The sequence below is a fragment of the Protomyctophum bolini genome (assembly GCF_963924005.1).
Source record: "Protomyctophum bolini genome assembly, chromosome: 4".
NCBI lineage: Eukaryota > Metazoa > Chordata > Actinopteri > Myctophiformes > Myctophidae > Protomyctophum > Protomyctophum bolini.
Genome location: NC_137865.1, coordinates 4,760,166 through 4,783,997, shown reverse-complemented (window position 1 = coordinate 4,783,997; position 23,832 = coordinate 4,760,166). Strand labels below are relative to the sequence as shown.

Genomic DNA, 23,832 nt, shown 5'->3' with positions numbered 1-23,832 from the left:
ATGATGGAGGCCCACTCGCTCTCGCTGTTCTTCACAGTAAACGGAGTTTTAACAGCATTTAAGTCGCGGATTAATTTCTACATGTTGTTGGTGCTGTGGAGCAGCATCTGTAACACACCTGTGACAGGTAGGCCTATACACTTATTAATGCTCATTTACACTCACTTTTACTAACTGTCTGAAAACGAAATCAAACGTGACTTTTTCACTGGGAAAACAAACGGGTGTGGTTTAAAAAGCCGTGTACGTTCCAACTTTTTCTTTTCTCTCTTCTCTCTCTCTCTCTCTCTCTCTCTGAGTGGAAGGACGCGAGTGAGTGAGGTGCTGCGTGTGAGAGGTGTTTTTGCAAGTGATTTCTATTTCTATCTATTATCTTATCTTTACCTATAAATGTATTAGTAGTGTTGTTAGTTTAAAGTGTTTTTGGTGTCTATAGCGATTTGTTGTGGTTGTTTGGCGTGTGTTTACGTTCGGCCAGCACACGCTGGTCGGCGTGCACGGTGCACGCCGAGATGGAGACGCCTTTTGTTGGCCTGACAAGGAAACACGGCGTTAAAGTGTCAGCGAGTTTTGCGTGTTCAGTGGAAGAATGTAGTTTGGCTGCTGGTAAAGTGGTCGGTTGTGGAAGCATAAAATCCGCTGCTCGGATGAACAGCGCTGTGATCATTTTCGTTGGCAGGTTGAGAAAGGCATTGTCATTAAGGACACTTATGTCCCTGTTGTTCCTCTCGCTACACCATCAAAGAAGGTGACGATATCTAACGTTCCCCCGTTCATCAGTGATGACATTCTTCTCCGTGAGCTTTCAAGACATGGAAAGATTGTCTCACCGATGAAGAAAGTACACTCGGGTTGTAAGGCCCCCGAATTAAAGCATGTTGTGTCACACAGACGCCAGTTGTACATGATTCTTAATGAAAGGAATGTGGATTTGAACTTGGCTTTTAAGATTAAAGTAGATGGTTTTGACTACATCGTTTTTGCGACATCGGATAGTATGAAGTGTTTTAATTGCGGGAGGGAGGGGCATAGATAATCGCAAGAGCTTGTCCAGCGAGAAAAGCGGAGAATAATGATGCGAGGAATGAGGCTGTTGGTGGGGCGGTTGGGGCTGCTGATGGGGCGGTCGGGGCTGCTGTAGAACAGAATGAGAAGGCGACAGGTGAAATACAAGCAGACAGTCAGGTGAGTGAGGAAGAACAGGCGGAAAATAATGTTGCAAGGAATGAGGCTGTTGGTGGGGCGGCTGGGGCTGCTGCAGAACAGGATAAGACTGAGACAGGTGCAACACAGGCAGACAGTCAGGTGAGTGAGGAAGAACAAGAGATTGAAGTACAGGAAAGCGGTCAAAGTGAGGGAGGACAGGAGGAAGGTGAAGTACAGTCAAATAGTCAGGGGAGAGAAGAAGGACAGGCAGAGAAAAGTGAGGCAGGAAAAAAAGACACGGGGGAACAGAAAGCTGTTGATGGGATGGTTTTTGGGCCAAAGGCTATAATTTCTGGGAAACAAATTGATCAAAGCGCTAATGATATAAGGGTTGAAATGCATGCAGTGTCAGACTCTGGCCGAGCTGATATTGAGATGATGGATGAACTTTTAAAAGTGCCACACATGCTGAAGAGAAAGGGTAAAAGTAGTAAAGGAAGTTCAAAGGCAAAAAAAACAACAGAAAGTGAGGAAAAAGTAACTAAGACAGCAAAACAAGTAGTCAGCGAGAGTGATAATGAGTCTACAGATGATGGTGGTCTTGAGTTTTCTGTTGATAAAATAAGAGCTTTTTTACGGAAAACAAAAAATAAGAAATATGTGAAGGTGGGAGATCACTTCTCTGACAGTCAGCAGTTTGCTGATTCTGCTCGGTTTCAGATGAGCAGTGAAGGAGAAGGAGGGTTTACTGACCAGGAGATGTTTAGACTGAGGAAATTTGTGTCCAAAATTAGAGCAGAATTAAACAATGAAGATGATGTTTAAGGGTTTATTTTCTATGTGCAGCTTATTTCTTTGCTGTTTTTTCATTATCTTTTGCAATGAGTAATCAGCACTCTGAATTTAAATGGGGCACGAGATGTAGCTAAAAGATCTCTGTTATATGAATTAATTAAACTAAAAAGGACTGATATTATGTTTGTGCAGGAGACTCACAGTGACAGCTCTAATGAGTCTGAGTGGAAAAGAGAGTGGGAGGGGGAGGTGGTGCTGAGTCACAAGAGCACAAACAGTGGGGGGGTGGGTATTCTTTTTTCAAAAAGTTTCACGCCAGTGTCTTTTGACATAGAAGAAGTTGTAGAGGGCAGACTTTTGGTGGTTAGAGCAGTTTTTGAGCAACATATTTGTGTTCTCATTAATGTGTACGCTCCTACAAATGGACCTGAAAGAGTGCTTTTTTTTACAAGTGTTAAGTGATTTTTTAAGTAAATTAAATGGTGAAGATTATCTTTTTTTGGCAGGTGATTACAACTGTACGGAAAATAGTTTAGATAGGAATCACTTGGAACCTCACAATGCTTCAAAATTTGCACTGAGGAAAGTAATGCAAATGCATGATCTGGCAGATGTGTGGAGAAAAATGAACGATGGAAAAAGGCAATATACATGGGTTCACAGCAGAGATAATTTATTATCTCTGGCGAGATTGGACAGGGTTTATTGTTTTAAGCATCACTTGAGTATTTTTAAGAATTGCAGAATAGTGCCTGTTGGTTTTACCGATCACTCTTTGGTCAGCTGTACTGTTTTTATTAATAATGTAAAACCTAAAAGTGCGTATTGTCATTTTAACACGGCTTTGCTTCTTGATGCACACTTTAAAGATGTTTTTCGGTTTTTTTGGGGTGTTTTTAAGGGTGGAAAAAATTATTTTAAATCTTTGAGACAATGGTGGGACTGTGGGAAAGTAGAGATAAAACAGCTCTGTCAACAGTACACTCTCAATGTTACGCGGGACATCACCAGGTCTATGCAAGATCTGGAGATTGAGATTGTGGAACTACAGAATTTTGCAGAGTCCACTGGAAATCGAGGTCATATTGAAGACCTCAAGTCTAAAAGATCTGCTCTTACAGACCTACTAGGCACTAAGGCACAGGGGGCGCTGGTACGGTCGCGTTTTCAAAGCGCAACCCTGATGGATGCACCATCAAAGTTTTTCTTTGGTCTTGAGAAGAGGAACGGGCAGAAGAGGCTGATGCACGCTCTGCGCTCTGCTACAGGACAAGAGTTGAGAGACACTAACGAGATACGGAGACGGGCAGTGGACTTTTATTCTGAACTGTACAGCAGTGAATACAAAGAGAACGAGGAACTGTTTAGTTATTTTTGTGATGATTTGCCCAACGTTCCAGAGACAACCGCTGCTGAGCTGGAGGTTCCACTGGGGCTAAAAGAGTGAGAAGAAGGAAGGGCAAAGACAAACTGTGCAATCTTCAGTAGCTCTGAGTAACATGCAATGCTTTTGGCCTTCTCAAAATATTTTGACCACATTTGGTGCACTTGCCGGCCTTTGAACTCTCCATCACTATTGCAGCTCTCAGTGAATTTCTTGAGATTGGTGACCTGATCAAAACACTTCATCAATTGGCACCCCCTTTTCTCCTAGGTACTTGATGCAGGGTTCCACATCATTCCAATTTGGTGTCTCACTCAGATCCATCCACATGAACGGGGTGAATTCTTCCATGGGTGTCATCCACTTCTCCAGATACTGCAGACATGCACTGTGTACAGACCTTGTACATCAGCACAGAATTGGTCACATTCCTTTCCAAGTCCATTTGTGCGCTTCTGTGCCAGTAGTCCCTTAACTTGAATGGACATGAAGTTGTTTCTCTTGCGTTCCTCAAGCATAGTGTGGACACTGTGCAAGATGTTACACACTTCCACAATGGAATTCTTCTCCTTTTCCATTTCTTGAATGCGTGAGTGAGTGCATGTGCCAAAGGTAAATCTCACTAAATTCATTTCCAAAAAACCTCTTGATCATTGCGGGTGGCTTTTCCTGAGACAGAAAGTATCCCTTTAATGCTGGAAACATCTGCAGCAGCCTCTCAATTCCAGGGAATAATGACAGCCATCGTGTCTTGCTGTGGGAAAGGAGCTTTCTGTATTCAATATCAACAAAGTCACAGTACTCCTTCAAATTCTCAGTGCGCACAGTGTAAATGTGGAAGTACTGGTAAATCTTGAACATGATATTCTCAACTTCAACATCAAGTGTGTATGCACCATGATGGACACAATTGTTCAATATGTGTGCTGGGCAACCCACACCGACCAGAGTCTTGTTCTGCAGCAACTTCTTCATTTTGCAAACACATTCTTCCCCCCTTCATCACGTCTGATTCCTCCGAAATTTGTGTTGCAGTTGTCACCAGCAAATGCAATACATTTGTCTGACAAATTGTTTTTTCTCAATGTTTCAATTAAGTAGTTTGCAATGGTTTCGGCTGTCTCATTAGGTGTGACTTTGACCTCAAGCAATGTTCATTGTACACCACCTTTCTTCCAGTCAAAATACTGGATTATGATTGGGAATATTTTCACTGCACCATGGTTACTCCCATCTGTAGTACAGTACTGTATATCTTTGAGCGCCTCTAGCGCAATTTCGACAGAGTGGGGCGCTAAAACACTGTTGATAATTGCCTCTGTTTTGGTGCGTGCACTTGAAAACCTCTTCGCTGTGTCTGAGTCTGGGAATGCCTTTTTCAGCAAATTACTGGTGCAATTATCCATCGACAGTGATCGACTTGTAACTGTTATGGTGTTTGACAGTGTGAAATGCTAAAACTCCCTCCGCTGCATTCACCATATCTTCTGCTTTGCCAGGTCGTACAAGGTAGACCTACTCTGTCAATTTAGCAGACGAGCTCTCACCCCGTACAGCTGTTTTGTGCTTTGTAGTTTTTTGCCACAGATAGAGCGGGTAAATATATGAAAAAACCTTAAAAAAAATGTAACAAAAGGTTTCTCAACTGATTTATGTAGTATTAGGTGTCCTTAATAACATACTAAAAGCTAACCAAAGTTTGACCACCCGAAAGGTGTTATTTTCAAGATGGCGTCCAAGATGGCCTAAAAATCATTAAAATAGCCTAACTCCTTCATTATTCATCCTAGACAAGTACTTTTTGTGTCTAACCCTATGTTTTTGGGGTCTAGGAGTCCATTGAACCAAATTGCAGAGATATAATTAGATAATTGTGAAATCCAATATTGTGTTTGTGACTGTTAAAACCCTCTGAAATAGTCACCAATTTCAAGTTAACTAAACTAAATATTTAATAAATATCTAAATATTTATATATATTTTTGGAATAAGGTTTCAAGATATCCTCAAAACACAACAAAACTAATAGTCACAATTTGCAGTAATTCAGAAGGTTGTGGCAGAGAATATTGTCAGTTGATAGACAATAGCCTACTGATTGCAATATTGAAATATTATATATATTTGGATCTGTGGATAAAATTAGGCTCAAACTAAATAATTCATCTTTGACTATACACCCACCCAAAACTAATTTATTGCATTATTTACTCTTAGTGCAGAGTAGTCAGAACCTAAGTCTCTACCGGGTGCAGAGGGGAGTATTATAGGTGGGGTTGGGTGAGGAGGTAAAGGGGGGTCCGGACTAGGGTTGGGATTTGTTAGGACTTTAACGGTTCCGGTTCCTAACGGTTCCTAATATTATTTTTTCTGACATATATTATGCTTATATTATAACTAACCTAACCAAGTACTTAATAAACACAAATTAAATTATTGTATTTGCACTTTACAATTATGAGTTGGCACTATTATTTAAACTTCACCACCACCAGCTAGCCACCACGACAATATCATTGTTGCAATTTGTACTGTATATTAAATATACAGTACACATTGCAATAATGATATTGTTGTGGTGACAAATGTCTTTAATGTTCAGATTAATTTAATATTATTTTTTATTGTACTGTAGGCTATGATCCTGTGCTTTTTTCTGCAAACTGTTTATAAAGTAATCAAGTAATCAATCTATGGAGGTATACAGTATGTATATGCACCTAAAGTCTGGGCTCTCAACAGTTGCGTGATTAATTTAGAGCCAAATGAAAAGCAATTGAGTTGCTTATAATTTGTAAAAATAAGTGCAGACAAATTGATTTTTATTTAATTCATGGCTCTATAGTTAACGTGATTCAGACAGAAAGACGTCGAGTCATAATAAAAAGCTCTGTAGAAGTTAGTAGTTTTTATTTTCTAACGTTATTCGTGTAGGCATATTGACTTTGAGATGTTTCCTGGTGCAAGTTGCAACATCCTTTGCAGGAAACTATGGCATCACATTTATTGCACGCAAAGTGCAATACATGCAATGCCATAGTTTCCTGCAAAGGAAGTTGCAACTTGCACCAGTTGCATGTCCACATTGAGGAAACATCTCAAAATAAATACGCCTACATGAGACAAGATGAATCTACTCACTCATGTAGGTGGGGGTCACGGCATGCTGGGGAACGGAGTGTGGAGGAGGTAGAAACTAAGGAATTGGGGTTTAGCTTAGGCTGGGAGGAGTGTTCCTATACGTCGCCTGGCTTATAGTCCCACTGGTCCCATGTGGACCATGCTGGCTCTTACTCCCGAGATATGACCTCTTGAGTTAGCCTAGGTAGTGAGGACAGCCTCCACTGATGGTGGTGGTTATAAGACCTCCACATGTTGCAAGACTGTCAGGCAGTCGTGTTCTTAAATGTATGTATGCTGGTCCCAAATGGACCTCCTGCTGGCTCCTAGGCCTGAGCTATAGGCTAAGAGTGGGCATAGGTATACAGAAGGGTCAGACCCACATAGTGGTGGTTATAAGACCTAGGTCCCTATGTCGGACTGGCTCACAGGAGAGTCGGTGTCTGGTTGTTGGCTGACCATTAACATTACTGGGGGCCCCAGTGACTGATCATTATGGCGCAGAATACCCTCTCCCCTCTCCTCTAGAACAGCTACTGTAGTACGAAAATGCAAAAAGTGCATTAGTGGAATTAGTGGCGCCCACTGTATTTATATTGGCCACATGGCATCCTACGTTGTCATTTAGTGTGCCCATAACATGCATTAAAGTCCATAATAGTCTTGGCTGCCATATGACTTAAAAAGCCATCCATTGGAAGGCAGCAATGCTTGTTTGTTGGATAGCAGCAGGGACACAGCGTGGAGGGAGGTTAGATTGGGATTCTATGGGGAGACCGAGACTGGAGCCCAGGGCTCAAGGTTATTGCCAGTAGTACCAAACACAAAGTAAATGTGAAATTAATTGTACACACACAACTACTACAGTCTAGGGGAATAAGAAGATGTCTGTGACAAGCATAACTGAACCCTATCCATGCCACACTCCACCACCTGCCTATATACCAAGATACATGTGTGATAGCTCTGTACTGACTTCACACCCTCTCTAGTCTCTAGGCCCATGAGGGGCCATTTCTCTCCAATGTATCCCCACTGAGGAGTCCATCTTCCCCATAGACCAGACAAGTGGCCAATTGGTCCTACTGAGTGTGTTTGGTGCAAAGACACTCAGCATTGTGAGCTTTTATAGATCACCTATTTTCACAATGTTTGTCCCGGCCCACAGTTTGGGAACCACTACCCTAGGGGACATATTTTTATTATTATTATTGCCAGACACCTTTACAAACAAAATAGTGCAGACATTTCTCTGTACATTTCTTCCATGATTGGTGTAATATTCCCAGTCTAATGAGTCTATCACTTGGCAGCCATGCTTTTACAAATGTCACATCATATCACAGTACCGCCCAGTAATAATGAATATATTCTTTATTGTTATGGTATCAAAATAAATCTCCTGGAAGCTTCAACAGAATGTGAATTTTGTATATGTGATGAATTCACCAATCCTGGGCAGTACAGCATTATAGAAAAGGGAAATGTCCTATTACACTGTTATATAACCAATTGCTTTAATATATCATTGTACTTGTAATTGCTTGACTATAATTTATATATGCTAATTTGATTCCTAGATAACCAAAACATAGGGTTAGACACCAAAATTACTTTTCTAGGATGAATAATGGAGGAGTAGGCTAATGGTATTTTAAAAAAAAACCTTTCGGGTGGTCAAACTTTGGTAAACTTTTAGTATGTTATTTAGGGCACCTAATATAGGCTACTATATAAATCAGTTGGGAAACCTTTTGTTACAATTTTTTTTAGGGTCAAACCATATTTTTACCTGCCTAATATGTTCCTGCTTCAGATTTGTCACGGCCAGGACGAAAACGGATACTTTTTCCGCAAATCATCTGTGAAGTTGCATTTTTGTTTCGGTATCTTTCTCTCTCTGTGCACTGAGTGACACACACACACACACTGTGACTGCATGCGCTCGCCTCCACTTAGTTTGTTTAGATCTGCGCATGGACTCCGCCTCTCATAGTGCTTGAATGAATGGATTAAATCTCATTCAAGCCAGTGGTATAGGAATGAGAGTATGATCATGTGCGTCTAATATGAATATTCTTGCTTCACGCACACACTCGCGCGCGCGCGCGCACACACACACACACACACACACACACACACACACACACAAAGGGATCCTACAACAGCACAATGTCTGTTTTGTTTTCAATAAATGAAAGCCTGGGTATTTACTAACTGTCTGAAAACGAAATCAAACGTGACTTTTTCACTGGGAAAACAAACGGGTGTGGTTTAAAAAGCCGTGTACGTTCCAACTTTTTCTTTTCTCTCTTCTCTCTCTCTCTCTCTCTCTCTCTGAGTGGAAGGACGCGAGTGAGTGAGGTGCTGCGTGTGAGAGGTGTTTTTGCAAGTGATTTCTATTTCTATCTATTATCTTATCTTTACCTATAAATGTATTAGTAGTGTTGTTAGTTTAAAGTGTTTTTGGTGTCTATAGCGATTTGTTGTGGTTGTTTGGCGTGTGTTTACGTTCGGCCAGCACACGCTGGTCGGCGTGCACGGTGCACGCCGAGATGGAGACGCCTTTTGTTGGCCTGACAAGGAAACACGGCGTTAAAGTGTCAGCGAGTTTTGCGTGTTCAGTGGAAGAATGTAGTTTGGCTGCTGGTAAAGTGGTCGGTTGTGGAAGCATAAAATCCGCTGCTCGGATGAACAGCGCTGTGATCATTTTCGTTGGCAGGTTGAGAAAGGCATTGTCATTAAGGACACTTATGTCCCTGTTGTTCCTCTCGCTACACCATCAAAGAAGGTGACGATATCTAACGTTCCCCCGTTCATCAGTGATGACATTCTTCTCCGTGAGCTTTCAAGACATGGAAAGATTGTCTCACCGATGAAGAAAGTACACTCGGGTTGTAAGGCCCCCGAATTAAAGCATGTTGTGTCACACAGACGCCAGTTGTACATGATTCTTAATGAAAGGAATGTGGATTTGAACTTGGCTTTTAAGATTAAAGTAGATGGTTTTGACTACATCGTTTTTGCGACATCGGATAGTATGAAGTGTTTTAATTGCGGGAGGGAGGGGCATAGATAATCGCAAGAGCTTGTCCAGCGAGAAAAGCGGAGAATAATGATGCGAGGAATGAGGCTGTTGGTGGGGCGGTTGGGGCTGCTGATGGGGCGGTCGGGGCTGCTGTAGAACAGAATGAGAAGGCGACAGGTGAAATACAAGCAGACAGTCAGGTGAGTGAGGAAGAACAGGCGGAAAATAATGTTGCAAGGAATGAGGCTGTTGGTGGGGCGGCTGGGGCTGCTGCAGAACAGGATAAGACTGAGACAGGTGCAACACAGGCAGACAGTCAGGTGAGTGAGGAAGAACAAGAGATTGAAGTACAGGAAAGCGGTCAAAGTGAGGGAGGACAGGAGGAAGGTGAAGTACAGTCAAATAGTCAGGGGAGAGAAGAAGGACAGGCAGAGAAAAGTGAGGCAGGAAAAAAAGACACGGGGGAACAGAAAGCTGTTGATGGGATGGTTTTTGGGCCAAAGGCTATAATTTCTGGGAAACAAATTGATCAAAGCGCTAATGATATAAGGGTTGAAATGCATGCAGTGTCAGACTCTGGCCGAGCTGATATTGAGATGATGGATGAACTTTTAAAAGTGCCACACATGCTGAAGAGAAAGGGTAAAAGTAGTAAAGGAAGTTCAAAGGCAAAAAAAACAACAGAAAGTGAGGAAAAAGTAACTAAGACAGCAAAACAAGTAGTCAGCGAGAGTGATAATGAGTCTACAGATGATGGTGGTCTTGAGTTTTCTGTTGATAAAATAAGAGCTTTTTTACGGAAAACAAAAAATAAGAAATATGTGAAGGTGGGAGATCACTTCTCTGACAGTCAGCAGTTTGCTGATTCTGCTCGGTTTCAGATGAGCAGTGAAGGAGAAGGAGGGTTTACTGACCAGGAGATGTTTAGACTGAGGAAATTTGTGTCCAAAATTAGAGCAGAATTAAACAATGAAGATGATGTTTAAGGGTTTATTTTCTATGTGCAGCTTATTTCTTTGCTGTTTTTTCATTATCTTTTGCAATGAGTAATCAGCACTCTGAATTTAAATGGGGCACGAGATGTAGCTAAAAGATCTCTGTTATATGAATTAATTAAACTAAAAAGGACTGATATTATGTTTGTGCAGGAGACTCACAGTGACAGCTCTAATGAGTCTGAGTGGAAAAGAGAGTGGGAGGGGGAGGTGGTGCTGAGTCACAAGAGCACAAACAGTGGGGGGGTGGGTATTCTTTTTTCAAAAAGTTTCACGCCAGTGTCTTTTGACATAGAAGAAGTTGTAGAGGGCAGACTTTTGGTGGTTAGAGCAGTTTTTGAGCAACATATTTGTGTTCTCATTAATGTGTACGCTCCTACAAATGGACCTGGGAGTGTTAAGTGATTTTTTAAGTAAATTAAATGGTGAAGATTATCTTTTTTTGGCAGGTGATTACAACTGTACGGAAAATAGTTTAGATAGGAATCACTTGGAACCTCACAATGCTTCAAAATTTGCACTGAGGAAAGTAATGCAAATGCATGATCTGGCAGATGTGTGGAGAAAAATGAACGATGGAAAAAGGCAATATACATGGGTTCACAGCAGAGATAATTTATTATCTCTGGCGAGATTGGACAGGGTTTATTGTTTTAAGCATCACTTGAGTATTTTTAAGAATTGCAGAATAGTGCCTGTTGGTTTTACCGATCACTCTTTGGTCAGCTGTACTGTTTTTATTAATAATGTAAAACCTAAAAGTGCGTATTGGCATTTTAACACGGCTTTGCTTCTTGATGCACACTTTAAAGATGTTTTTCGGTTTTTTTGGGGTGTTTTTAAGGGTGGAAAAAATGATTTTAAATCTTTGAGACAATGGTGGGACTGTGGGAAAGTAGAGATAAAACAGCTCTGTCAACAGTACACTCTCAATGTTACGCGGGACATCACCAGGTCTATGCAAGATCTGGAGATTGAGATTGTGGAACTACAGAATTTTGCAGAGTCCACTGGAAATCGAGGTCATATTGAAGACCTCAAGTCTAAAAGATCTGCTCTTACAGACCTACTAGGCACTAAGGCACAGGGGGCGCTGGTACGGTCGCGTTTTCAAAGCGCAACCCTGATGGATGCACCATCAAAGTTTTTCTTTGGTCTTGAGAAGAGGAACGGGCAGAAGAGGCTGATGCACGCTCTGCGCTCTGCTACAGGACAAGAGTTGAGAGACACTAACGAGATACGGAGACGGGCAGTGGACTTTTATTCTGAACTGTACAGCAGTGAATACAAAGAGAACGAGGAACTGTTTAGTTATTTTTGTGATGATTTGCCCAACGTTCCAGAGACAACCGCTGCTGAGCTGGAGGTTCCACTGGGGCTAAAAGATCTTCATACAGCCCTGCAGGGCATGGAGGGGGGTAAGGCCCCGGGCATCGATGGCATTCCAGTCGAGTTCTACAAGGAGTTCTGGAGCGAGATGGGTGAAGATCTTTTAAGCGTGTTCAACGAGAGTTTTAAAGACATGACATTACCGCTAAGTTGCAGGAGGGCAGTAATAACTCTCTTACCGAAGAAAGGAGATCTACAAGAGATTAAGAATTGGCGCCCCGTTTCACTTCTCTGCACAGACTATAAAATCCTCTCTAAAGCTTTGGCTAATAGATTCAAAGAGGTCATGGACCTGGTCATTCATCAGGATCAGACGTATTGTGTGCCTGGTAGGTCAATTCTGGACAATGTGTCCTTAATTCGGGATATTTTGGACGTCTCTGGTTCATTAGGTGTCGACTTTGGTCTCATTTCGTTGGACCAACAAAAGGCATTTGACCGGGTTGAATATCTGTACCTCTGGGATACTCTGGAGAGTTTTGGTTTCAGCCCTGGTCTAATAGCCATGATCAAGGTGTTGTACCAGGACATTGAGAGTGTACTGAAGATTAATGGTGGTCTAAGTGCCCCTTTTAAAGTGTCCAGAGGGGTAAGACAGGGCTGCAGCCTTTCAGGAATGCTGTACTCGTTATCCATAGAGCCCATGTTGTGTAAAGTAAGAAAAAGTATAGGAGGTCTGCTTTTAGATAATTTTAACAAAAGTCATATTTTATCAGCTTATGCAGATGATGTCATCGTCATCATAAGTAACAAAGAAGATATACAAAAATTGGAAGAAATTGTGAATGATTTTGGAATTTTATCAGCAGCAAAAGTGAATTGGGAGAAGAGTGAAGCATTGGCAGTTGGGAACTGGAGGGAAGGTCTGCCCATTTTACCAGGGGGGTTGACATGGAGGAAGGATGGGCTAAAATATCTAGGAGTATATGTTGGGAATGAGACTATAGTTAAACAGAACTGGGAAGGGGTGATTGCGAGAGTAGAAGGCAGGCTCAACAAATGGAAATGGTTAAAACCACAGATGTCCTTTAGAGGCAGGGCTTTAATCATAAATAACCTAGTAGCTTCTGCTCTCTGGCACCGGTTGGCATGTATGGAGCCCCCTAAAGGACTTACACACAAACTACAAGCCATTTTCTTGGATTTTTTTTGGGACAGGTTACATTGGGTGCCCCAGAGTGTGTTGTATTTACCAAGAGAGGAGGGGGGACAAGGTTTAATACACATAGAGAGCAGAAGAGCTGCTTTTAGACTACAGTTCATACAGCGGTATCTTATAGGACCAAATGATGTCGTGTGGAGAGAATTGGCGAGCAGCATCTTGAGAAAGACATCTGGGCTGGGCTTAGACACTGCTTTGTTTTTGATGGAGGGCAAGGTTTTAAACCCACGTGCTTTACCTCCTTTTTATAAAGCACTTTTTAAGGTTTGGGACCTGTTTAAATGGGAAAGACTAGAGCCCACATGTTCTTTATACTGGTTATTAGAGGAGCCTCTTATTAATGGAGCCAGGTTGGATGTTCAGAATAATTCAACACCAGGTCTTAACAGCATTCTGTGTACTACCAGGGCCGTTACTCTGGGAAAAATAGTTGATTTAGCTGGTCCTGGTCTGAGTGACACCACGGCTGTAGCTTCTTTTCTTGGGCTGAGGTCGTTACGACAGACCAGAAACATTTTGAATATGTGGCTTGAGAAATTGACTGAGGATGAGGTAAAAATGTTGCAGGAATACAGTGACGGAGTAGAGACTCCTGACGAGGATGATCCTTTTCCTGAACTGGGTTTCGTTCCCAATTTAGAAGGTTTCTCAGGAGCTTTTTTGAAAGAAGACACTGAATATGTAGACTTGTACACTGCAAAAGGAAAAATTATGTATAAAGGGTGTGTAAAAGCACTGAACAGGTGTAAGTTGAATGGGAGGGTTGACACAGTATGGAGACAAAAATTAGAGCTGGACATTGAAGTGAAACCTGTATGGAGGGTATTATACAAACCACCTACAAAAAAGAGAACTGGTGATTTACAGTGGAGGATTTTACATGGTGCCATTGCAGTTAACAGTTTTGTCTCTATGATTAATCCCACAGTCCCAAGTTTATGCCCTTTTTGTGACAAAGTGGAGACCGTTTTTCATTGTTTCTATGAGTGTAAAAGACTTTGTGATCTGTTTATTGTTTTGGAAAACTTGTTTCATTTGTTTGGTGAAGAGTGGTCTAAGACTGCTTTTATTTTGGGAGCAGGTTATAGAAAAGCTAACTGTGTCAAATGGCAATTATTGAACATGATAGTAGGTGAAGCCAAACTGTCTATATACTGCAGTAGAAAGAACAAAGTCGAGGGCAGGGAAGGACAAGATGCAGTTCCTTTTTTCATTGCACTTACAAAAGCCAGAATATGGGTTGATTACAGATTTTTTAAAGAAATGAATGACATTGATGAGTTCATGAGAAAATGGTGTTATGATGATGCACTTTGTTCTGTGGTAGACGATGAATTAATATTTAATATAATTTTTAGGTAGAGAATTGAAGCTATTGTTGGAACTAATGTTTTTACCTGATCTGATCTGATGTATATTTGTTTTAATTAGTTTTGTAAATAAAAGTTTTTGGTAAAAATCAAAAAAAATCTCTCTCTCTCTCTCTCTCTCTCTCTCTCTCTCTCTCTCTCTCTCTTTTCAATTCCTTTGCAAAACCTTAATACAAATATTAAATACATAAATAACACTTAACAGACCTGCAGTAATCCGCCAGGTTTGGACATGACCAAAACATATGAGTCCAATCTTTTGATGCTGATGGACGGTAGATTGGTAATGGTAGCCTACTGTAGGCCTATATCTCCATATAGTCTCGATTGAGCCTCTAGGAACCAAAATGTAAGATTTTGTCCACAATTCCTTGTATTTGACGTTGGTACCATGAGGAGAGAACAGGAGAGACAATTATTCTACATTCTCTAATTGTGTGTAGACTTCTTGTACATTTAGTAATGCAGATGTTTAACAATAATGTAACTCTTGAGAGCTTAAAATGAAATCAAATTTCGTTTCATTTTATGCTCTCAAGAGTTAAATATATATAAGCGTCCATTTGGTTACTCTATCATTTAGCTGGGGACCACCTGGAACCCCCTCAAGGACCACTGGTATCACTAATATCCCTAATACTGTATGTATGGCATGGTGTAGTACAGTTGAGTTTGCGTTTTGCACCCCCTGCTGGCAGGAAATATGCTGAGCTGTGTATCGGACGGTTATTCTCTTCTGGTTGCCATTCTGCCCAGTAGGCTAGTATAGGTATAGGTTCTCAATGTTTTTGGCTGGGGACCCCCGGACATGCTTTGGCCCATGTCTCGTCTTAACTGTGAGTGGACGACACCATAAAGCATTACACTTGTTTACAAGAGGGTCCACCATGTTCAATTCATCAAAACATTTAGAGACGTACAAATAGACACTATAGACACTATATTCTCTTAAAACATAGGCCTAATGATTATTATCAATAAATTAATAGTATATCCATATTATCCAGCAATATGAAAACATCCTCAGCATTAACCACATGAAGCCCCACTAAGCCTGGGGGGGGGGGGGGGGATACTCCAAAAATAGCCTAGTGCAAATAAATGCACTAGATCTGTCACGATATCTGTCTGTGGTGTACTCTTATTGTGTAGTTGTGTTCCTGGTGTTTCTTGTCTGCTCCATTTGTTGTTGCCTGCCTTGTCTCACCAGTCTCCACCTGTGTCCTGTAACCTGTTTAGTGTCAACCAATCATGTGTTGATTGTAGTTATGTTGCACCTGTGTCTAGTTAGTCTTTGTGTCTATTTATACCTCCCAGTGTTCAATGTTCCCTTGTCAGATTATAGTTTGTTGTCACAGTGTCCTGCCGTTGTATGTCCTGTCTAGTTGTGAATAAATCATCATTCTACTTTATCTGCCTGCCTGCCTGCTCTTGGTTCTGCATTTGGTCCATCACATGTCTCACCGTGACAGTATAATCTGACCAACATGGACCCAGCAGAACTCCAGGGGATTGATGAGGATCTGCAAGTCATTGACAGCTACGTTAATGCAGTTAAAGCAACAACTTGTGTTAAGCAGCAAGAGATGGCTCTCAGCAAGGTTGGCCTTGAAAGAGACTTTTCAGTTTATGAAAAAGAATCCACAGTTTGCACAACTGGTGGATGGAACAGCCAGGCAATTAAGAACTTTGTTAGCATCTTTGCTATTCAAGCCTGAACCTGTCACTCCAGCTTGCCCTGCTTCCCAACCTGCTCCTCAGTCTGCTTCCCTACCTGCTCACCAGCCTGCGATCCAGTCAATCAGGCTGGGGTCTGTAGGCCTTCAGCCTGTCTGTCCTGAACCTACCCCTGTTGACCCTGTGTTCCCTGAGCCAGCCGACGCTGAGACAGCTTCAGCTTCGGATCCATTCATTGGGACTCGCTTGGCCATCTTCAGGGGGAACCGGGTGAGGGGGCGTGGTTGCCATGGCTATCGACGACGTCAACACTCCTCACTGCCCAGCATCTCCGAGACGCGGCCATCGCCGCCCAGCGACGCCCAGTCGCGGCCACCGCCGCCCAGTGTCGCCGAGTCGCGGCCATCGCCGCCCAGCGCCGCAGAGACGCGGTCACCGCCGCCCAGCGACGCCCAGTCGCGGCCACCGCCGCCCCAGATGCCGTCGCTGGCACACAGCGACACGCTGCAGCTCGCCTCCTCTGAGGCCCCGCCGCTGCAGCTCGCCTCCACTGAGGCTCCGCCGCTGCAGCTCGCCTCCACTGAGGCTCCGCCGCTGCAGCTCGCCTCCACTGAGGCTCCGCCGCTGCAGCTCGCCTCCACTGAGGCCCCGCCGCTGCAGCTCGCCTCCACTGAGGCTCCGCCGCTGCAGCTCGCCTCCACTGAGGCTCCGCCGCTGCAGCTCGCCTCCACTGAGGCTCCGCCGCTGCAGCTCGCCTCCACTGAGGCTCCGCCGCTGCAGCTCGCCTCCACTGAGGCTCCGCCGCTGCAGCTCGCCTCCACTGAGGCTCCGCCGCTGCAGCTCGCCTCCACTGAGGCCCCGCCGCTGCAGATCGCCTCCACTGAGGCCCCGCCGCTGCAGCTCGCCTCCACTGAGGCTCCTCCGCTGCAGCCCGCCTCCACTGAGGCTCCGCCGCTGCAGCCCGTCTCCACTGAGGCTCCGCCGCTGCAGCTCGCCTCCACTGAGGCTCCGCCGCTGCCCCCCGTTAACTTTCTGCCAGGGGCTTCAGCAACTTTTGGTCCCCAGCCCCCTCGACCCCGCTCTGAACAATGTAATCCTGTGAGTGGTTCTTTTGGTCCGCCGGATAGTCCGTTGGCCACTCTACCTGTCGTTCTGTCTACCTGTGTCCCGGTTTGTATGTCTGCGTGTCTGTCTGCCAGTATGCTTGTGCGTTTGTCTGCTCCCCAGTGTTTTAGTCCCCCTAATCTGTTTTCCCACCTGTTGTGTCAGACCGCATGTTTGTCTGCCTGTCTGTCCGTTTGTCAGTTTATTTGCTTGTCTTTGGGTTTGTCTCAGTTTGTGTCTGTCTGTTTGTCTGTGTGCTTGTCTGTGTGTCTTCCCACCTGCATTTCTGTATGACTTCTCGTTTTGCCCTGCCTAGATCGAGTCCTCTGTTTTGTTACAACTTGTTTTGAGCTTGTAGATCTGTATTTTTTGTGTTTTTGTCCTGCCAGTCCTATGTTAGTTTTGTGCCCCTGTTTCCCTCCTTCCGACTCCCCTCCACCCACCCTACTCAGTATTCGGGAGATTTTTTTTGTTTTTGTTTTGGGATGTTTGGAACCCATCCCTTGGGGGGAGGTACTGTCACGATATCTGTCTGTGGTGTACTCTTATTGTGTAGTTGTGTTCCTGGTGTTTCTTGTCTGCTCCATTTGTTGTTGCCTGCCTTGTCTCACCAGTCTCCACCTGTGTCCTGTAACCTGTTTAGTGTCAACCAATCATGTGTTGATTGTAGTTATGTTGCACCTGTGTCTAGTTAGTCTTTGTGTCTATTTATACCTCCCAGTGTTCAATGTTCCCTTGTCAGATTATAGTTTGTTGTCACAGTGTCCTGCCGTTGTATGTCCTGTCTAGTTGTGAATAAATCATCATTCTACTTTATCTGCCTGCCTGCCTGCTCTTGGTTCTGCATTTGGTCCATCACATGTCTCACCGTGACAAGATCATTAATCTCGAGATCCGCCAGGGAAGAAAAGAGAAGGAAAACAAAACATTAAAAAGTACATTTCTTTCGCTAGTTCAACGTGTGCATGCATGTGCGCTCAAGAGCGAGCTTGCGCAATGCATTATGGGGTAGATTTGCTTCGCTGCGTTTTTGTAGTGACCATCGGATGGTCCCTACAATTCCCGGTGCATTGTGGGATACTTCAGTCCACTACATTAGGGTGCAAAAATGCTCACTACATATTCGGACACAAACAAAATGGCGGAACCTCAACGCAGTGCACTGTATGAGGCATAGGGAATACCCCCGTACTTGATGGTCTATTTATGAAGAGGGGCGAACTGCATTGGAGCCACTAGAGGCGCTGTGATACCATACCTTGTGAATAACCTCTTATCTGGTGAATTACTCTTTTGTACTTTTTATTTTCATACTTTGAGTGCAAATGTGCACTGTTCTAATCTTGTGATACTATACCATGTGACTATTCTCTCTTGCTGCTGCTACTACTGTGTTTTGTCTGTGTTCTAAAAACATACTGTACTACTGCACTTTTGCCCAAGACAAATTTCCCCTCGTGGTGACAATAAAGTCTATCTCATTTGGGTTGTGTTTTTAGGACCACTCCAGGTCGACAGGTCCTCTCAGCCTGTGCTGGCCAGACTGGGAGGCGAGGCGATCCTTCCGTTTGAAGTTGACCCACCGCTCAACATGGAGAGACGTTCAGTGTTGTGGACCAGACTCAGAGCTGGCCTGGCGTCACAAAACGTTTACGTTTTCGTATATGGACGTCCCATTAACACCTCCGTGAACCTCTTGTACAAACGGAGGACGTTCCTGTTTCACGAGGAGCTGCAACACGGCAACATCTCACTGAGGCTGACCGGGGTGAGGCTCTCGGACATCGGGACCTACTGCTGTCTCGTTCCACACGTGGGCTACAGTACGATCCAGCTCCTTGTTGGTAAGATTTAATGTTCATAACCATAACCAGTGTTGGGCCTTTAAAAAAAGAAAAAATGGTTATTCTGGGTTTTGAAATATCAAAAACACTAAAGAACACCAACGTGTATTGATTTAAAGCTGGAGGGCCAAGAGATGACCAAGTGAAATACCTTCCACCACGAGGCAGAGGCATCCGCGTGGAACTGTTCCCAGACTACAGCTCTATTTCTGTAGCCGTCACCAGCATCCTGTGGAGGCACGGACTTAACCTGGCAGCGGAGTGGTATCTGGATGATGGTCTGGATTACTACGGGAATGGAGACCGCTCCACGCTGGACCCAGACACCGGACGGCTGGTCATCGACAACATGACCGCAGACGACATCGGGCAGTATTCTGTGGAGATCAACGAGAGACGTCACGGCAAGACTTACCAGCTTAAAGAGATGAGTAAGTATGACTTGTCGTTATGGATCTGTTATTGTCTGTCCTTTATGATTTGTTTTGGTATTTTTATTTTATTGAAACATTTATTAGAGAATGTTTGGGATCAGCCGGTCCTCCATGTGATGGATCACTCCAGGGAAGGGGCATAATGGATCACAATACATTCATTTTGGGGGGTCCTTGGCATGAAAATGAGAACCACTGTGTGAAGCCTGTACAACTAGGCTAAACAGCAGGGCAACTGGGTTGTACTGAGTTTGACGCGTGCAGTGATTAAATCAATGTCCAGAGAGTTTTCTTACTTTCGGATATGTCAATCCATTTATTGAAATCCACTTTCTTTCAGCAGTAGTACAAACGTAAATAAACTGTGTAACAAACAAACAAACTGAACCTATCAACCACGCACGGTCAAACTGTCTCGTCTTCCCCTGTCGCACCTGAGTGCCATCACAGTGACAGCAGGTAATGAGCGTTTTCATGACAACCTCCCACCGTTCTGACTGACTGATAGCCATGACGTCATCATAAAGAAGGACACGTTAACTTCATCATTAATTAGTTAATTAGTAAACAAAACAAAATAAACAGAGCACTTTGCCTCCAACACACTGGTTTATACAACATTGAGAAACAAGCCCAGCTAAGCAACTACACTTTAGAAACAAGCCCAAATAAACAACTACACTTTAGAAACAAGCCCAAATAAACAACTACACTTTAGAAACAAGACCAAATAAACAACTACACTTTAGAAACAAGACCAAATAAACAACTACACTTTAGAAACAAGACCAAATAAACAACTACACTTTAGAAACATTTTTTTTTTCTTTTAGAGCCTTTGAGGTATTATAAAAGTCTTAACCCTCTTATTGTCAGATTTAATATCATCTTTTTGTGCATTGGGCCAGATTTGGCGACTTTTTGAATGACAATAGAAATATGTGCGATATGAGCACAATGTCACCAAATATCTCATTTTCAAGCTGCATTTCTGTACTTAGAAATAAGAAGCATGTCTCTAGCATTTTCCATCGTTTACTTATAGCACTTATAGCAAAAATGAAGCATTTTAGTTCACTGAAACCAAGGTGTATTAAAATGCTATTTGGCCACTCAGAATAGCCAAATGGCATTGATCACGCCTCCAGGTCTTTAGTTTACTCAAGTTAGGGAAGAAGACCTGGTACTTAAGACACGTAAAATACAGCCCTATAGGTCCTAGACTGTATTACCTTAATAAACATGGTCATGAATACTTTCTGCTTCCAGTCACTAGTTTAAAGTCTCATTTCTCATGTCATAATATTATTTTTGGAAAATTATGGTCCCATTTATTAAAAAAATAACCATGAAGTTGAGTATGTTCTGAGGGGTGTGGCTACCGTTACAGTCTATGATCGGGATCCACCCCCCGTTCAAGTCAAAATAAAAACCAACGAAGAAGGGGGGAAGTCCCGCCTCGTTGTCTGGGCCAGCCAATGGCCAGCTGGGCCAAAACGGATCTAGAAAGATGGCGTCTATGGGCGCAACGCGATCTTATCTGGTTCTTGGGGTTTCATTAACACTGACTGCACTGCAGTGCTGTCTGCTAATGCTGTCTCTACCTCTAAGGTCGCCGCACAGACGGTGCAGTCATACACAGGAGTATGACTGCGCCATAAAAAAAATATATATAACGTTTTTTATTTTTTTTACACCAGCGTCGGTGTCTGTGCGCGACAGATTTCAGTTTGTGCGAGGGCATAATTTATTTCAATTGTAATGGAAACTAGATATGTTGATGTGGTGCAGTATCCGGCTGGGCTAAGGATGTAATTGAAATCCGGTTCATACCGCCTCCCTCTGGCCAGCCGGGGCGCCTGATGGAGGGGAAAGGAATAACTGTTTGGAATAACGTTTTCGCGTTCCTTCCACGCACTACGTTTCCAACTGGGGAAACTCCCTCTCCTGTCGGGTGAAAAGAAGGGTCTTGGACTCCTCATGCATAGAAGGAAGCATGAGGTCAGTTCACGGTCAGCAGGAGGCATGTTAACATCTCGTCTTCAGTCAGTTGCCCCAGCGTGTGGGGGTGTGCATGTGTGTGCATGTGCACGTGCCTGCACATGCGTGTGCGTGTGTTCATAATAGATGTGTGGTGCATTCATTCTCCATGTCTTCATTCTGTGTCCTCAACAGAGAAAGTCCCACATCCAGAGCTATCCATCGTGGCACCATGTGACTCCAACTCCAGCAACTGCACGCTGCAGTGCAGCGTATTCGGAGACGTCACAGAGTCGGGCGTGGTCGTCTATCGATGGAGGTTCCACGATGAGAAATGGACTCGACCCAAACCCAACGAGACCAGGATCTACAGCGATGAGGAATGGAGCGGACCCGACTCCCGGACGGCCACGATCAGCGACGACGAGGAAGGGAGAAAAGTTCAAAGAATATCCTGTGCGATAAAGAACCTGTTCAGTGAGGAGCAGAGCGAGGCTGTAGACAACCCGCTTTACAAAGGTGTGTGTGTGTGTGTGTGTGTGTGTGTGTGTGTGTGTGTGTGTGTGTTTTCAGATTTGTGGAGGTGCCGCGCTATGAGCTTGTAGGTCTGCTATTTTTTAAATATCGTGAAAATGTGCCGCAAAGCTTTGAATATACTCTTTCAGAGCGAACATTTTAACTCAAATATTTGCTTCTGGGTGGGGGTCCCTGGAACAACATATTTTTAGATGGGGGTCGGCGGCCAATTACAGATAATTCTGTGCAGCCAGGGGCTCCTTGACATGAACAAGTTTGAGAACCACTGACATAGAATTAAGCAAAAGCCACGAGAGGTCTCAGGTTACCGGGTATTTTACAATACTGAAAAACTTTCACTGTCTCACATCTTTTCTATTTCTGTCTTTCAGCTCCTAAAGGACCAACAGGCAGAGGCAGACCAGGGCTTATTGTTACTCTCTTCATGTACGCAGTAGCACTGGCAACTTTAATCTGGAACAGGAAACCTTGTGAGTCTTTAATTTATTTTTAACTAGATTTATTTACTTAAATCCATCCATCTATGTGTCATTATGTGAAGACGAGAATGATCCTATAGTGTCTCCTCACTGACCAATCACTGCCTCACATCTCACTGACCAATCACTGTCTCACATATGACTGACCAATCACTGTCTCACATCTCACTGACCAATCACTGCCTCACATTTCACTGACCAATCACTGTATCACATCTCACTGACCAATCACTGTCTCACATCTCACTGACCAATCACTGTCTCACATCTCACTGACCAATCACTGCCTCACATTTCAGATTGGACAGAAGAAGAGAAGGAAAGACGACACAGAGCCGCCAAACTGAGAGGTGTGTGTGTGTGTGTGTGTGTGTGTGTGTGTGTGTGTGTGTGTGTGTGTGTGTGTGTGTGTGTGTGTGTGTGTCGACTCGAGACAAGGCTGTTAAACATTGAATTGCTTTGTTCGCTGCAGGTCTGTTGGAGAGAACACCAGGATATCGTCACATCACTGACTATAAAGAGCAGCTTCAATGCAACATGAACAGCACATATCTGAGGGTGGAACTGGGCACACAGTCTGAGGTCGTGTTTGAAAACGTCTTCGCTCCGCTCTACAATGTAGACATCGAAAGAACAGATATCCACAGCCATCATGAAGTCAGACGACGTCTGGAGATGAAGAAGGCAGGAGAGGGAACAGAAATCCAACTGGGTCAGATGTTCAAAGAACTTTCTGGACGAGTCATAAGAACAGTGCTGACCGTTGGCTGTGCAGGTATTGGAAAAACGTTCCTCGTACACAAATTTTTGTTCGACTGGGCCAAGAAATGTTTCCCCCAAGACCCACACCTCGTGTTCCCGCTCAAGTTCCGCCAGTTAAATAAGCTCAAGGGACAACAGTTTACTTTGGCACAGCTAATTCACTGCTGCATCCCAGAAACCAGATTTATTGAGGAAGACATTCTTAATCTTATCTTCACTGAATTGCAGAAGTCAGGAGACTACAGCAACAGCTCCTTCAAAGTCATGTTTGTTCTGGATGGTTATGATGAAAATAATTTCCAGTTTGATTTCAGCACAGAAATTAGCCTCATGAATGTCAACGACTCTTACCCAGTGGAAGATCTCCTTGTAAACCTCATCAAGGGGAAGCTCCTCCTCCCCTCTGCTCGCATCTGGATAACCTCACGACCTGTAGCAGCCAATCAGATCCCTAAGAAGTTTGTAAACAGGATGACAAAGTACGAGGGTTCATCAGAGTGTGATTTTTTTGTAAAGTGAAACTTATATAATTTTGTCATTTATAGGAACTATATAAAACAGTCAAAGCACATATAAGATCCATAGTATTTTTTTGTAAAGTGAAACTTATATAATTTTGTCATTTA

General features: G+C 43.5%; 1 protein-coding gene across 1 annotated transcript; it reads left to right on the top strand.

The window, feature by feature from the left end:
• Nucleotides 1-23,725, top strand: LOC308313887 (uncharacterized protein; the record flags this gene model as incomplete). The annotated part of the gene is made up of 7 exons (XM_080761213.1): nucleotides 1-127; nucleotides 18,670-19,014; nucleotides 19,134-19,445; nucleotides 21,624-21,947; nucleotides 22,337-22,435; nucleotides 22,744-22,794; nucleotides 22,917-23,725. The coding sequence occupies 7 exons, from the start codon at nucleotides 1-3 to the stop codon at nucleotides 23,723-23,725; spliced, it is 2,067 nt and encodes a 688-aa protein (XP_080617339.1).
• Between the last annotated feature and the right edge of the window lie 107 nt (nucleotides 23,726-23,832).